Source organism: Populus trichocarpa, chromosome 3 (assembly GCF_000002775.5).
Source record: "Populus trichocarpa isolate Nisqually-1 chromosome 3, P.trichocarpa_v4.1, whole genome shotgun sequence".
Taxonomy (NCBI): domain Eukaryota; kingdom Viridiplantae; phylum Streptophyta; class Magnoliopsida; order Malpighiales; family Salicaceae; genus Populus; species Populus trichocarpa.
Window position 1 is genome coordinate 13,794,023 of NC_037287.2, and position 13,256 is coordinate 13,807,278.

At 32.2% G+C, this 13,256-nt stretch overlaps 1 protein-coding gene across 1 annotated transcript; it reads right to left on the reverse strand.

The window, feature by feature from the left end:
* Positions 1-8,969: 8,969 nt before the first annotated feature.
* Positions 8,970-12,658, reverse strand: LOC7479230 (methylsterol monooxygenase 1-1). Its single transcript, XM_002304404.4, has 5 exons — positions 12,207-12,658; positions 11,358-11,680; positions 9,589-9,736; positions 9,477-9,509; positions 8,970-9,279 (listed from the first exon to the last, which is right to left on the reverse strand). The coding sequence occupies exons 1-5, from the start codon at positions 12,534-12,536 to the stop codon at positions 9,199-9,201; spliced, it is 915 nt and encodes a 304-aa protein (XP_002304440.2). The 5' UTR covers positions 12,537-12,658; the 3' UTR covers positions 8,970-9,198.
* Positions 12,659-13,256: the final 598 nt, after the last annotated feature.

Below are 13,256 nucleotides of genomic sequence, written 5' to 3' on the forward strand. Positions count from 1 at the left end.
CAAGAAGACAACTTTATCTATATTAATTCGAGACTAAATGCTTTGATACAAGCTGGTAGGTATATCATGATAATGGAGTAGAGCTAGGAACGTATAAGAAAATGGCAAAAGTAGCAAAATTAATTACACTACAAGTACATGGAGATATAACTGAAAAAGTTTCCAGTAAAACCTAAGTACTCTTCGTGCCCTCCTCCCAAATCAACTAAAAACTTTTGGTACTCCTACAATATCTATACGGAACACTGCTCGTATATTTCACTGTAAAAATTATAGAATTCCTCTAGAATCCCACATTACATATACTGATATACATATGCATGCATATATGCATGTATGTATGTGTATATGTAATGTGGGATTATAGAGGAATATTTCCATATTGCAGCCATTAATTGCGTGAGAAAGATAGAGAGAGAGAGAGGTTGTCTAGGGCATGAAGCAAATCATCAAAAGATGTAATTATCTTCCTCGCAGAAAGGAAAGGGCTAGTCTATAAACATGTGTGTGTACACGCACACACATAATTGGCTGGCAAATTAGACAAACAAGTAGTTTATTGGTGAGACACACTTCATGGGTGGTTGGCTCTTATAACGCACTTCGTAATCTTTGGCTGGTGATGATACTAACGCATGGAAATGATGAGGGTGGTAATATTAATTAGAGATAAATCCAGTTTTAAATTAGTGCTTTTAACTTGAGAATTCGTATTCAAAATCACTTGTCGAAAACCCAAATCCTAGATCATCTTCAAATATACCCCGTAGCTTTTAAATTGGGTCTTAAATCATCACATATATTGTTTTTTCTTGCTCTCGATTCACCATTTAGTGAGAATAGATATTCTTTATGTTTTTTGTAACCGAGTAAAAACGTGGAAACTTTGGAGTAGCGTCTCAAGTCAAGAAAATTGTTTCCTTCTCAATGAGTGTCGAAGCTCAAATAACAAAGTTTACAAATGACAAATACATTATAAAGATGTGAAGGAATCATTTCTTACTTGAAAATTTAAGTTATTGAATAAAATCTTGATGATTTATATTATTTGTAATATATTTCTTTACATAAATGCTTTTGAGATTTGAAATTAATATGGGTCCATGTGCTTAATTTTTAATTTTAGAAGATAAAAGTTTTCATAATTGATTTATTAAGATTTTAATATCATATTAAAAAATTAATCTAAAATTTTTAATTATGAGATAAAACTCTAAAAATATATTTACATTATTTTTCTTACAAAAATAACTCAATCGCATCTTGATTTAACAATTCAACAATGCTCTCAAAATAGTAAAAGCATAGTATCACACGACGGATTTTCTGCTGAAGGATTATGATAACAGGTCCATCGAACAAAGGACGAAAATAGAAAAGGGGCCATCGCTTGATTTGTTACAATGAAGTTTCACCTAAAAGATTAGTTCAAACTTCTACCGCATTTACTTAATTAATTAAGTGGTCAAAAATTGAACAGAAGGAAAAAATATTGAATATCATTTTATTTCTATTTAAAAGTTGATAATCTCTAAAGTATTTGTTAAGACTACATCCTTCACTGCAATATGACGTGGATTGGATTAATTTTTTTATATAAAAAATATAAAAATATTGTTAACAAGTTAATTTTCTACTAAAAAAATTATGAGTTAATATAAAATCAAATATATATTCGATAATATTTTTAAAAAATATTAAAAGAGTGATATATTTTATTTTTTTAGAAATCCTATCATCGCCTGAACTTCTATCTTATATATCTTATGTTCACAAAAATTTAACCAGACAACTGAAAGATATAGATTTACTAGCTCGAGTCATTATCTCAAATGTAATTTTTTTTACTTGAAGAGCTTAAATAAAAAAATACAAGTCCGGGTTCAAAGTATTAAAGAAAAGCCTTGGAGTTTTAAGATTGAAGATCTTTTATACAATGCAATAAGTAGGACTTGAAGTGGAGCTAAAAATTGTTGGTGACGGTGGCAATTAAGTCTTCATGTCAAAGAAGTTGGCTTGTATTAAGCTTTTATGAAACATTTATATTTGGCTTTGACTAATTACTTAGGACATATAAGCATATATATTTCATTTATCATTGGTCCTAAACCTCTTTGGATTGGTTGTTGCTGGGCGATGAAGTATAAGCTTTCTAGGACCCTTGGTTTTGGTGTGTCTATTTATCCACTTTTTTTAAAGACACATGCTAGTCTTTTATCCTGTAATTCAGCTTATAACACTAGCTAGCTTGAAAAAAAGAGAGGAGGTTGAGAAAAGGCCAAAAAGTGCCCCCCACTAATATGAAAAATATCCTTATTTTATTTAAAAAGTTGAACCTTTTTATTAAATATGTGGACAAGTAGTAGTTTGTGTTTGCTGGCTAGTTACCAACTATTTTAATAGTTTTTCATTGGTTGACACGTGGCCAAACTTCTTTTCAAAAGATATCGGGTCTTTTTGGGAGTGTGGTTGCGGTTGCTTTTCAAAGTATTTTTTATGTCGAAATGCATCATTATGATGTTTTTTTATTTTTTTAAAAAAATATTTTTGAGATCAGCGCATCAAGACGATCTAAAACATAAAAAAATTAATTTTTAGTAAAAACAAAAATTAAATATTTTAGAAACACGGGTTGGCTCGCGTTTCCAAACGCTCTCTTACAAGTCAAATGTTCACTTTTATAGCTTTTTGGGTGTTCTATTTCTATTTGTTGGTATATTGATATAACAAAATAGGTCCCGTGTTATGTTGAGAGATAAGATAATTTTGTTTCAATGTTAAAAAAAATATTCGAATGATAATAATATGATATAACTTCAGTTAGATTTACTAAAATGCAATTTGGGATATGACACTAAAACAACCTAGAAAAAAGAAAGATTGTAAAGTTTAAAACCTAATATAATGTCAAAGATATATATATATATATATAATGTCGAAGAAGAAAACTCGAGTTAACTTGACAAACCCACCACTAACAATATGAGATCATGATAAAAAAAAAAAATAAGAATTTCAAAAGAAAAACCTAGTAAAAGAACCAAAGTTTAATAAAAAAAAATATGAAAAAAATCCAAGCTAACTCAAGTTAACTTTACTAATACGCCCTCGGAATAACCAAACAGAAAGAAAAGTAAAACAAATGGCAAAGCTCGAGATAAAATAATTTAATGCAAACTAATGAAATTTTAAAAAAAAATCATAAAAAATCTAAGAAAACAAATTTGAGTCAACTCATGTTAAGGTGACTAACTCGCCTCTCACGACATGAGATTAGGATAAAAAAAAATTAGACCTCTAAAAGAAAAACTTAGCCAAAAAGACTAAAGTTGAATAAAAAAAACATTAAAAAAGAAAAAACAAGTTAACTCCAGTTACTTAACAAATCCTCTTCGGAATAACCAAGTAGAAAGAAAAGTTATATATATATATATATATAGGGCCAAAAAAAAAGCCTAGACGTGCTAGGTCATAGGCCCGCATATGCGGGTGGGCCTTCAAGCACAGGCCCACGCGACTAGGCTTATTTCTATTTTATATATATATTTTAAAAGGGTGGACAACTTATTCTGGAAAAAATACATAAATGGCGTCTTGTCCGCAAGCCTAGATTTCGTCCACTATAGTGGTGGCTGGAAATCGAGGTAACGCCTTTTTTGTTCAAAAAAACTCAATTTCAACAAAAAAAAAACACTTGAATAACACTCTTGGAACACCTACAAATCAATCCATCAACTCAAAATATCATAAAAAGAGTCCAAAAACATGAAATCAAACCGAGTTAGATTTATCTTCCTCGGCTTAGATATATTTTTTCAAGGAATATTGTGGGTCTAAACAACCACCATAAGCCCTTCTCATCTCATGTAACTCGTGGACACCAAAATAATTCATTTTGGTTGTCGAAAATGGCTTGGACGATGACTTTCTCTCTAATCGCTGAAATTTGGCAAGTCTTCTCTCTCTTCTTTTTAACCAGGAGCTGAAAAATAATACAAATAAACTTTTGTACCGAAACTAACTTTGTTTAAGTTTTAAGGGATCTAAATTGTATAATTTACGTTACTTTTAAAGTTTGAGGACCTCGGTATATTTTTTACATAATCTCTAGTACGCTATCCATGTTTGACACCTTTTTAATTTCGGTCCTTATTCTTCATATTTCATCATTACCTAAGAAATCCAAATCAATTGGCTTTTAATAAGGATCAAATCACCCAAAATAAAACTTTAAGGACCAAAATGAATTATCAAGAAATTCACAGTGCTATCCATAGTGTTTTGTGTGTGTGTGTGTGTGAATAATTTCATCTCCACAATACAACCCATGCATTTTAGTTTTTTTATCTAATAATCTTTCAAAATCGAGACAACTCACTTTTTCACCTTTTCTTTTCATTTAAATAGGCTTGTCACTCATTGTTTTGAAGAACCAATTCTATTAGAGATGAAATATAAGCATATCATTCTCTCATTCATAATCATGTTGATTTGTTTCATCGTTCATTGAGAATTTGCATATCCACTTTACTAAAGAGCTATTGTTTTCAAATCTCTTATTGACAATGTAACTTACAAATATGAAAGTGATACCTAAAATACTCGAGATTGTATCTAAAACTTGGATTAAACTCTAGAGTGAGAGTGAAAGAATTTCGATCTTGAGTTCGAGAGAAAATCGTGATTATAAAGTTTTTGTATGTGTTTGTATTGGTGTTGTTCCTCAAAGTAATGTGGGGTATTTAGGGTTGAATTGCAAACGAGAGAATTTGTAATGGTCACCTAATAATAGAAAGCGTGCCAAGTAATAGATTAATAAATTATCTCTAACAATTCCAAAATCATGCGTAATATAACTAGATATCATCAGGCGAAAAAAGAGATCACAAAGTCGGAAAGGGAATCATATGTAAATATAATTAAAGAAAACACCAATCAATGATTTATGGTGATTTAAAGAAATAAAGAAAACGAGTTTTTTTTAAGAAAAAAGCGTGTTTGAATAATTAAAAAAAATAAATTTAACTATTAAGTAAAAAAATACATTGTAGTGATAGATTTCATAATAACAAATACTTCAATAAAAATAACTCAACAACAATAATAATAAAGCATGTTTTATTTGAAATAAAAATTTACAAAGATGATTATAAAAAGGGAAAAAAAAATAGAAGTGCATCAACTAATTAGCTATAGTATTAAAAGATCTAGGGGAGGAATCATTGCTTATATGAACAATGAAACTGCTCCCCCTTTATAATCTCTTTAAATATTTTATCGATCTTTTTTTTTAATTTAATTATTTTGTTATTTAATTTTATTAGATAAAGTTTGATATTGTGGTTAAAAGATCAAATTAAAAGTAATAAAACTATAATAAGTGATCAATCTCAAAGTAGATAAACTTTTTTTCTTTAAACCTTTTTTTTAATTTAATCGTTTTTAATTAATTTCATTAGATAAGATTTTAAATTGTAGTTGAAAGATTAGATTAAAAGAGAGAGGACTATAGTATAAGAAATGGGGAAAACATATGACTAGTCTTAAAGTTGGTAAAAAAAAATGTTATCTGCCCCACATATTTTTGTTTTTCGTCCGATTCAATCACTTTAGTTTTTAAATTTTTAATTTTAGTCAAAAAAATTATTTTTAACCTTGGATATGGAAGAAGAAAGGGAAAGTTATTGATAAACAACGAATGAGAGATAAAATTAGCATTTAACCACATCACAACAATTAAAAAAAAAATCAATCTTGATATTAATGAGTTTTATTAGACGAAAAGAAGTTCATTAAGGTGCTTTAAAGCCTTCATTTTGCCGGGGGGGGGGGGGGCTTTTTTTCCAGTTTTTTTTTTTTTTTTTTAGATCAATTTAGAGATGTTTTGAGTTATGAAATTAGATTATTGACATAATAAAAAGGTTTATTAGGTGTTTTATTTTGTGAAAATACATTGTAAAACGATTTTTATATATATATGAAACCCTAACTTGATTTTTCGACCACCTCTTGAGTGATCATAAATGGTCGAAAATTGGATAAGCAGACAACACATCATTTGTTTTTTATTATTTTTCTTTTGAAGAAAAGATACATATGAAATTTTTTCAAAGGACAAAAAAGGGGTAAGGCACTAGGGCCTGGCCCACGCAAATGCATATTTTTCTTTAAATGGGTCAGAGTATTGAGCCAGTCAGGTTGAGACGTTTGACCTTTATGTATTGGGCCTATTGCACAGTATGTATTTTATTATTATTATTATTATTAAATTTTATGAAAATAAATATATTAAAAACGTTATTAAACATTTGTAATGTATTGATTAAGAAAATATCTCAACTGTTGTGTTGACAATAAAAAATTTCTTTAAGTTACAAACGTGGTGCCAATACTCGCATTTTTGGTTTTTACATTAAAGAACTAATTTTCTATCGTAGTCGTAGCAAAATGCGGGTAAAGTTGGCTGCTTTACATGAAAACCAGTTCCCTGAAATTTGCTTTCGACACAGCGAGAGAAGGTGGAAGTGATCGGTAAACATGTCTCCATTGACCTTAACCCTAGGGATCATGAATGTCACGGAACATGTAATATTTGATGTTTCCATGATCGATATTCTCCTGTGGACCTAAAATAATAAAGATTGGTGTGTTTGGATCCATGATTGCCAAGGGATTTTGTCCACGTGTATGATAAAGATTGATAATAAGGATATATGACCTTCCCAAATGATGCCCAAGAAAAAGAAGCCAATGAGGTCTAAGGAAATAATGAGAGATTTCATTTGCAAAATTTCAAACTTCCTTTATAAAAAGTGGGAAAGAAGAAAAGGAAATTGGGCCAATCAGATTTTAATACATTCTTCTTCAATGATATAACTTCTTTTCACATATTAGAGCAGGTGGATGATATATCTAACGCATTATTGCTCGAGCTGATTAGTTGCTCGAGCTGATTAGTCTTGCTCGAGCTCTCGAGCTGTTTAGTCGTGAATGTTTGAAAATATAATAATAGTTATTTTTTAAAAGAAATTTTGCTCAAAGATATATTAAAATTTATTTTTATATATAAAAACGATCTAAAAATACTAAAAAAGTAATTTAAAATTTTAAAAAAAATCAAAATTTCATCAAAAACAGCTTAATCGGCAACACCAAATTGGCAAGCTTCTCCTCCAATCTGAAAATCACTCAAAATTAACTTTGATAGGACAATGCTATTTTTCTCATCTTCTACATCCTCAGTTGGGCTATTTAGTATCCCACTTTGATTATTTTGTGGGCTAATAACACTCTTAACATGTTTATGGCTGTCCCATGACTATGCGGGACAATAATAACAGTACAGCTAAGCCCAAAAGCAAAACTCAAAGGCCTTAGCGTTGAGACTGACAATGGAAGTATGGCCCATGTCCATATATGTAATTATGTGCATCCTAAATTCCATGACATTACCTATCACTGCTGCGTGGGCTGACTTGGTTCAAAATTACCATCGCCATGGAGTTTTTAATCAATCATTATATTTACAAATATTTTTTACTGATAGAATAATCACGATGACTTACATATGATATATTTTGATATAAAAAAATACGCCATGTCATAAATAAATGGGTAAGTAGCCTCTTTAATCTTGTATTTTAAACAATATATCCAATAAATCTTTATATTCAATCTTTATATTATCATCCCATATTCCATTCCCAGAAAATAAAAATTCAAAAATCAGTAATTGATAAAAAAAATTGATATCAATATATAAAAAAAATTGGTCTGAAAATACATTCATCCGTTGAAAGTATAATCATGTTAAAAATCAACATCTTGTATAAAAAATAAACTTGTTTGTGAAAGGAGGATTGTGTTTATTAAGAAGTAGGGATGATAATTTCACTTGAATCCAATGAAGTTTTTAGACCTGACTGAATTCGAGTAAAATTCAAAGATAAAAGATCGAGTTTTTGGTTGAGTATGGATATTAAAGGTCGGGTTTCGAGTTAATTATGAATATTGATTGGTTTTCCTGATCTCAAATAAATAAATAATTTTAAAGTTTAAAAAAATTAAATGTATACCAAACTAATTATATACTAAATAGTGGTAAATTATAGATTCAAGTTCATATTTAAATTTTAAATTTGAGTTTGGATCATAAATACTTATTTTAAATTCAAAAATCTATATCTATTTAGGTTTTGATCGGATTTGAATAGAGTTTAGTCTTCAAAAATCTATGCCCATTTAGATTGTGATTGAATTTAAATAATTATTTTAAATTTGAGTTTGAGTTTGGATATGGATATTACAAACCCAAGCCGTTGAATATCGATTATCATCCTCTGATAAGCTGCCAAATGACTAGCAATCCCACGTCACTTCACTCTCAGGGGAGAAAAAAGGGCCCCATAAAGAAAGTTACACCACGATATTTTGTGGAAAGGCCTACGATGGTAATGGTCCAGCTTCTGTAGACATATATTTGCAGGTCCATGGCCCTTTTCTCTTTTCGGTTGTCAGTTGTCACACAGTAACAAAATCAAAATGGAGTTGGGACCTATGATCGAAAGGTCATGAACAGTTTGCCAATTGAACTAAAGGACGTGGACCGTTGATCCAAATGCAATGAGTCTCTATATCTTGTTTTCTTCTTGCTTAAAAAAGCAAAAACTATCTGCATTTCATGCACGGATAACACAAGAAAACGATTGGCACCTTCCAATTTCAATCTGTGGCCTGTTTGGCCACAGCCCGCTCTGCTAAGATTAAAAAAAGGAATTTAAATTTACTGTTCTATTTAAATGTAAAAAGTTTATCTTAGGAATGGAAGTTGTATTTTCCCAGTTCGAACCTTTCACCTCATTCTGTTGTGTTACAAATAATTACATTGGATGTTGAATGCTGGGATTGCAGTGGATATATGCAGTTTCTAAATTTGGATGTCAAGCAGAAACTAAAATAACACCACCGGAAAAATCTGAAGTTGCAAGACATTGTATCCAGCAGCTTTTCAATTAAAGAAAACCCCACATTCTGAAACTTGACAACATTCAACGCTAAAACTCCCCTCCTCAAGTTACAGAAAACATGAAATCATATCCACCTGAAACACTAACAACTTGAAAGTAACCGGACTAGCATATGGACAACGTCAGCTTGAAATGGTAGGTTTTCTTGAATAAGAGTTCTGCTGTTCGACAGCTAGTCAGATTTAAGATCTTGTGTAGGAACATAGTAGGAACCTCCATTCTGCTCAACACCGTTTTCCACTCCCTTTTTCAACTGAATTGCACAAAAGGGATACGATATTAGCAGGAATTAATGGTGCAGAATCCAACTAGAAGGCATAGCTGTATTCATACTGCTTCACATTGACCTATCTTGAACAATAATTGTATGTGATTGAGAGCATAGATACAAGACATCAAGCAAGTTCCATTGGTCAATCGATATGTTTAAAAAATGAAAAATGCATTTACCTTCCAAAGAAGCTTCTTCTGAAACCGATAGCCCTGATCAAAGAAAGCATTCAAATATCAGTTATCATAATTTCCAGGATTGCATGGTTAGTTGCAAAAAATATCTGCTTACCTTGTCAGTTCCATAAATAAAATCACAGTATGTGAACACCGATGCAAAGTTGCTCTGGCTTTGTCCTCCAACATAATGATGGTAATCATGGTAGTCTGCACCACCATAAAATGGAATATATTTTGTGGGAGTCCAGGGAAAGTCGTATCTGCATAGCAAGACATAAGTTACTCGCATGCCATGTGTTCTCCAATAGTTAAGTTAAAACATCATTGCATAACATATATATCCAGGAGATGAAGAGCAGCACAAGAGTAAATACACGGTTGTTATGCAGCTTATCAACAAAAAACAGAACACATGAAGGAGCCGTATGTATTAATTGGATCTGAAAAAATCATAAAAGACATGAAACATGCTCAATGTGGTTCGAGCTGTAATTAACATAAACATTCCTCAATGCATAACTATTCCTCACTGATAATTGGGAAAAAGGAAGTCCGGGAAATGTCCCAAGCTAAATGTCTATCACAATGAAACAATACATTAATATGTCTAGTATGGACACCTCCCCATTCTTAGTTTGTGGCACAGACCCCAATTTCTGGAAGTATCCTTCCTGTTTCCTTTTTTCTTCCTTCATAAGAGGAAGGAAACAACTGAGTAATATTTTGCATCTATTTAAGCTCCATATGGTTTCCCAAATCTGTATTGAGAAAGGAGTTTGAAAAAAATGGAAAATAAAGACGGCATCATGATCACTACCTCTTAGCCCCACGCAAGTCATTTCAATGCAAAATGAAGCTATCTATCACTTCGAGCCATCCCAACAGAGAAATCAAAACCATGGCTCCTTGGAGAAGAATGCTCCTCTATTGTAGCACCACTGGATTTTATCTCCGTATATCTATTGCATATAGATTTACATGTCTTAAAGCCTACACAACAGTAAAATACTACAACGCTTACGAGGAGACTATGTACTTCCCTAACATCAAATTTACTTTCGAACAATTTCAACCTGCGAACCACTCTGCATGATAGCTAGAAAGCAAGCAGCATTTAGCCAAATGTAACAGCAGAAACACAATATCACTACGCCACAATTGTCATGTGGGCTAACTTCAGGTTGCCTGATCTCCACAAATGACAGGCGCTAATACGACATAGAACTTAGCAATGTTTTATGACTTGCACCATTCATATACCTTTACAAGGAATGCACAGAGCAGTGAGCTTGCATAAATTTTGGGAAAAGTAAATGGCCAAAATCTAAATAGGTGATATTCACTGATCTTACGCCGCTTGTCATGAATAATCTAAGGATAGGAACTAGCATACATCATTTCTTAGCACTAATCACATTATTCATCCATCACCTATGCTATGATTTAAAAATTTACAAAATAATAAAATCAACAAGAAGATGGAATTTGGTACTTTACAGAAGCTCTAGCTTGCTGTGGAGGAAGTGACATGGCCTACCCTCTCCAGAAAAAAATAGCTTCTTTTTGCAAGTTTAGCTTTTCATCTACCGTAATTCTACTAATTGATCAGGTACAAAAGATTGTCGAGTTGTTTATAAATCAATAACAATTCGCTGACTAAACCAAAGAAAAAAAAAGAGAAAGAAAACGGGCCGTGCTGATCCCCACATCAAGAAAAGGTAAGCCACTACTGAAGATACTTGAAATCTCCCGCTATTTTGCAGAAAAGTCTATAATTTAACAGTAAAGCAGCAAGGGAGTTCTAAAGTTGTTATCATTTTGTCACAATCAAGTAAAGCAGAAAAGGGCTCTCAGAAAATAAGAAAAGCATAGCATGCGTACCCGCTGTGCGTCTCAATCGCCTCAATCTGCCGTAAAGCAATCCAAAGCCAAAATGTGATCATGTGCCCAGGAACCATAGCTGGACCAAGAAAAGATGGAATTCCGAGGATCAAAACTTCGGCCCAGTGTGCATATGGGGCAGCAAACCCAATAGGAGCTGTATATTCATGGTGAACTTTGTGGATTTTCTCGTATCCCCATTTACCATGGAGAAATCTGTGGATCCAGTAATTGGTAAAGTCTTCCACCATGAAATACACCACCAACTGTAGAAAGACTTCCCATCCGGAAGGCAATGGCAAACTTGTTCGAATCCCTATCAACTGTGGACATGCAAGTTAAATATGCAACAGCAGAAGCCTTAAATCTCATTTCAAAATTTAACAAAAAGAAAAAAGCAGTCAGCATCACATTCTGAAGAATCAAAAATTAAAACTGATCGCTCAATAAACCAAAATAAAATCAAACATAGTCCCAGAAAATCAATCAAAGGGAAAAACATTCAATACAGATGGCTTTAATTAATAGAAACTCCGCAGTAATTACCCGAAAGCAAAATATCAATAATTATCCAAAATTCACATAAATCAACAAAATCTGTGATTTCCATTGGCAACCAATGCCAAAACCCAGCAGATCCCATAGTACAGAATCTACTACAAAGCCAGAGTGCTCATCAAAAATCAATTTAACAAATCAAAACCACACCAACAAATTCTTATAACAGAAGATGCACAAAATTTCCCAAGATAAGAAACAAAAAAGTGCCAAAAAACCAGACTTTAACAATCAAAACCACACGAAATCTCACAAATAAACTCTCATGACAAAAACAAAAAACTGTCTCACCTTGACAGATGGATAAGAAACCAACTGTAAAGGCCCCACGACAAAAAAGAACATAAACATAACATCCTTGTAACACTTGAAAGTCTCAGAAGGAGACAGCTTGACTTTAGGCTGAATCTTGTACTTATCAAACCCACTAGATCGCCATAGACTTATGAAAACCACGGGTAAAGGCACGACAGAGAAGATCAGAAAAAGAAACAAGATGTTATGGCAATAAAGATAATAATCTGACTTTTTTGCAGAGTAATTGAACCATAACGTCTCTGCTACTGTCAGATTCCTTCCTAGCGCCGCCGCTGCCTCGTCCAGGGTGGCGTACGGGAGCATTGCGGCGGCGGAGACTAGATTTTGGTGTGAAAACTGAAAAGGGGTGGTGGAGAGAGAAGGGGGTGGGGGTGATAGTTGTTAGTTAAAATATGCGGGAATTTTTAAACCGGTTTGAGGACACAAAACAAAAGGGGGGTTGTCTTTATACTGGTGTTCCGAGGGACCACGGTCCTATAATATAATAGTAACAAGTATACTTAGCTTTTGTTTTTGTTTGGAAATGCAGTTGAACGGTGGAAAATTTTAAAAATTATTTTTAAAAAAAATAATATTTTTTGTATTTTTTATTTTTTTAATATATTAATATTAAAAATAAATTTTAAAATAATAAAAAAAGTATTTTAATACATTTTTAAACAAAAAAAATAAAAAAAATAATCTCTATCATTCTTGACATGACCCATCAATACCCAGCATAATTACACTTGGATGCCATTATGTTTTCTGCTCAAAGTAAATCTCAAAGTTCTTGGGTTTTGACTGATTGTTGGCGTGATCTTCTATCGTTGATTATTCTGATGCAACCGAAGGAGCTTAATCATTGGCATGATCCTTTATAGGTTTGCCCTTTTCCCCTCGGTTTGGGCCGCCCTGTCATGTATCATGCTTGGCGACTTATAACTCGTCTTCTTCGTGTCTCTGTTTTGCAAATCGCCATTTTTCTCTTAATTAAGCATTACCCATGTTTTTTAAGAGGACAGTTAAGCACCACTTTAACAA

What these genes read in the sequence shown, in the direction of transcription:
- LOC7479230 (XM_002304404.4), bottom strand. Translation starts at nt 12,536, where the DNA reads ATGCTCCCGTACGCCACCCTGGACGAGGCAGCGGCGGCGCTAGGAAGG. An exon ending in TTTCTTATCCATCTGTCAAG is followed by an intron (nt 11,681 to 12,206) that starts GTGAGACAGTTT and finishes GCATGTCCACAG; the next exon opens with TTGATAGGGATTCGAACAAG. An exon ending in AGAAGAAGCTTCTTTGGAAG is followed by an intron (nt 9,280 to 9,476) that starts GTAAATGCATTT and finishes TGTGCAATTCAG; the next exon opens with TTGAAAAAGGGAGTGGAAAA.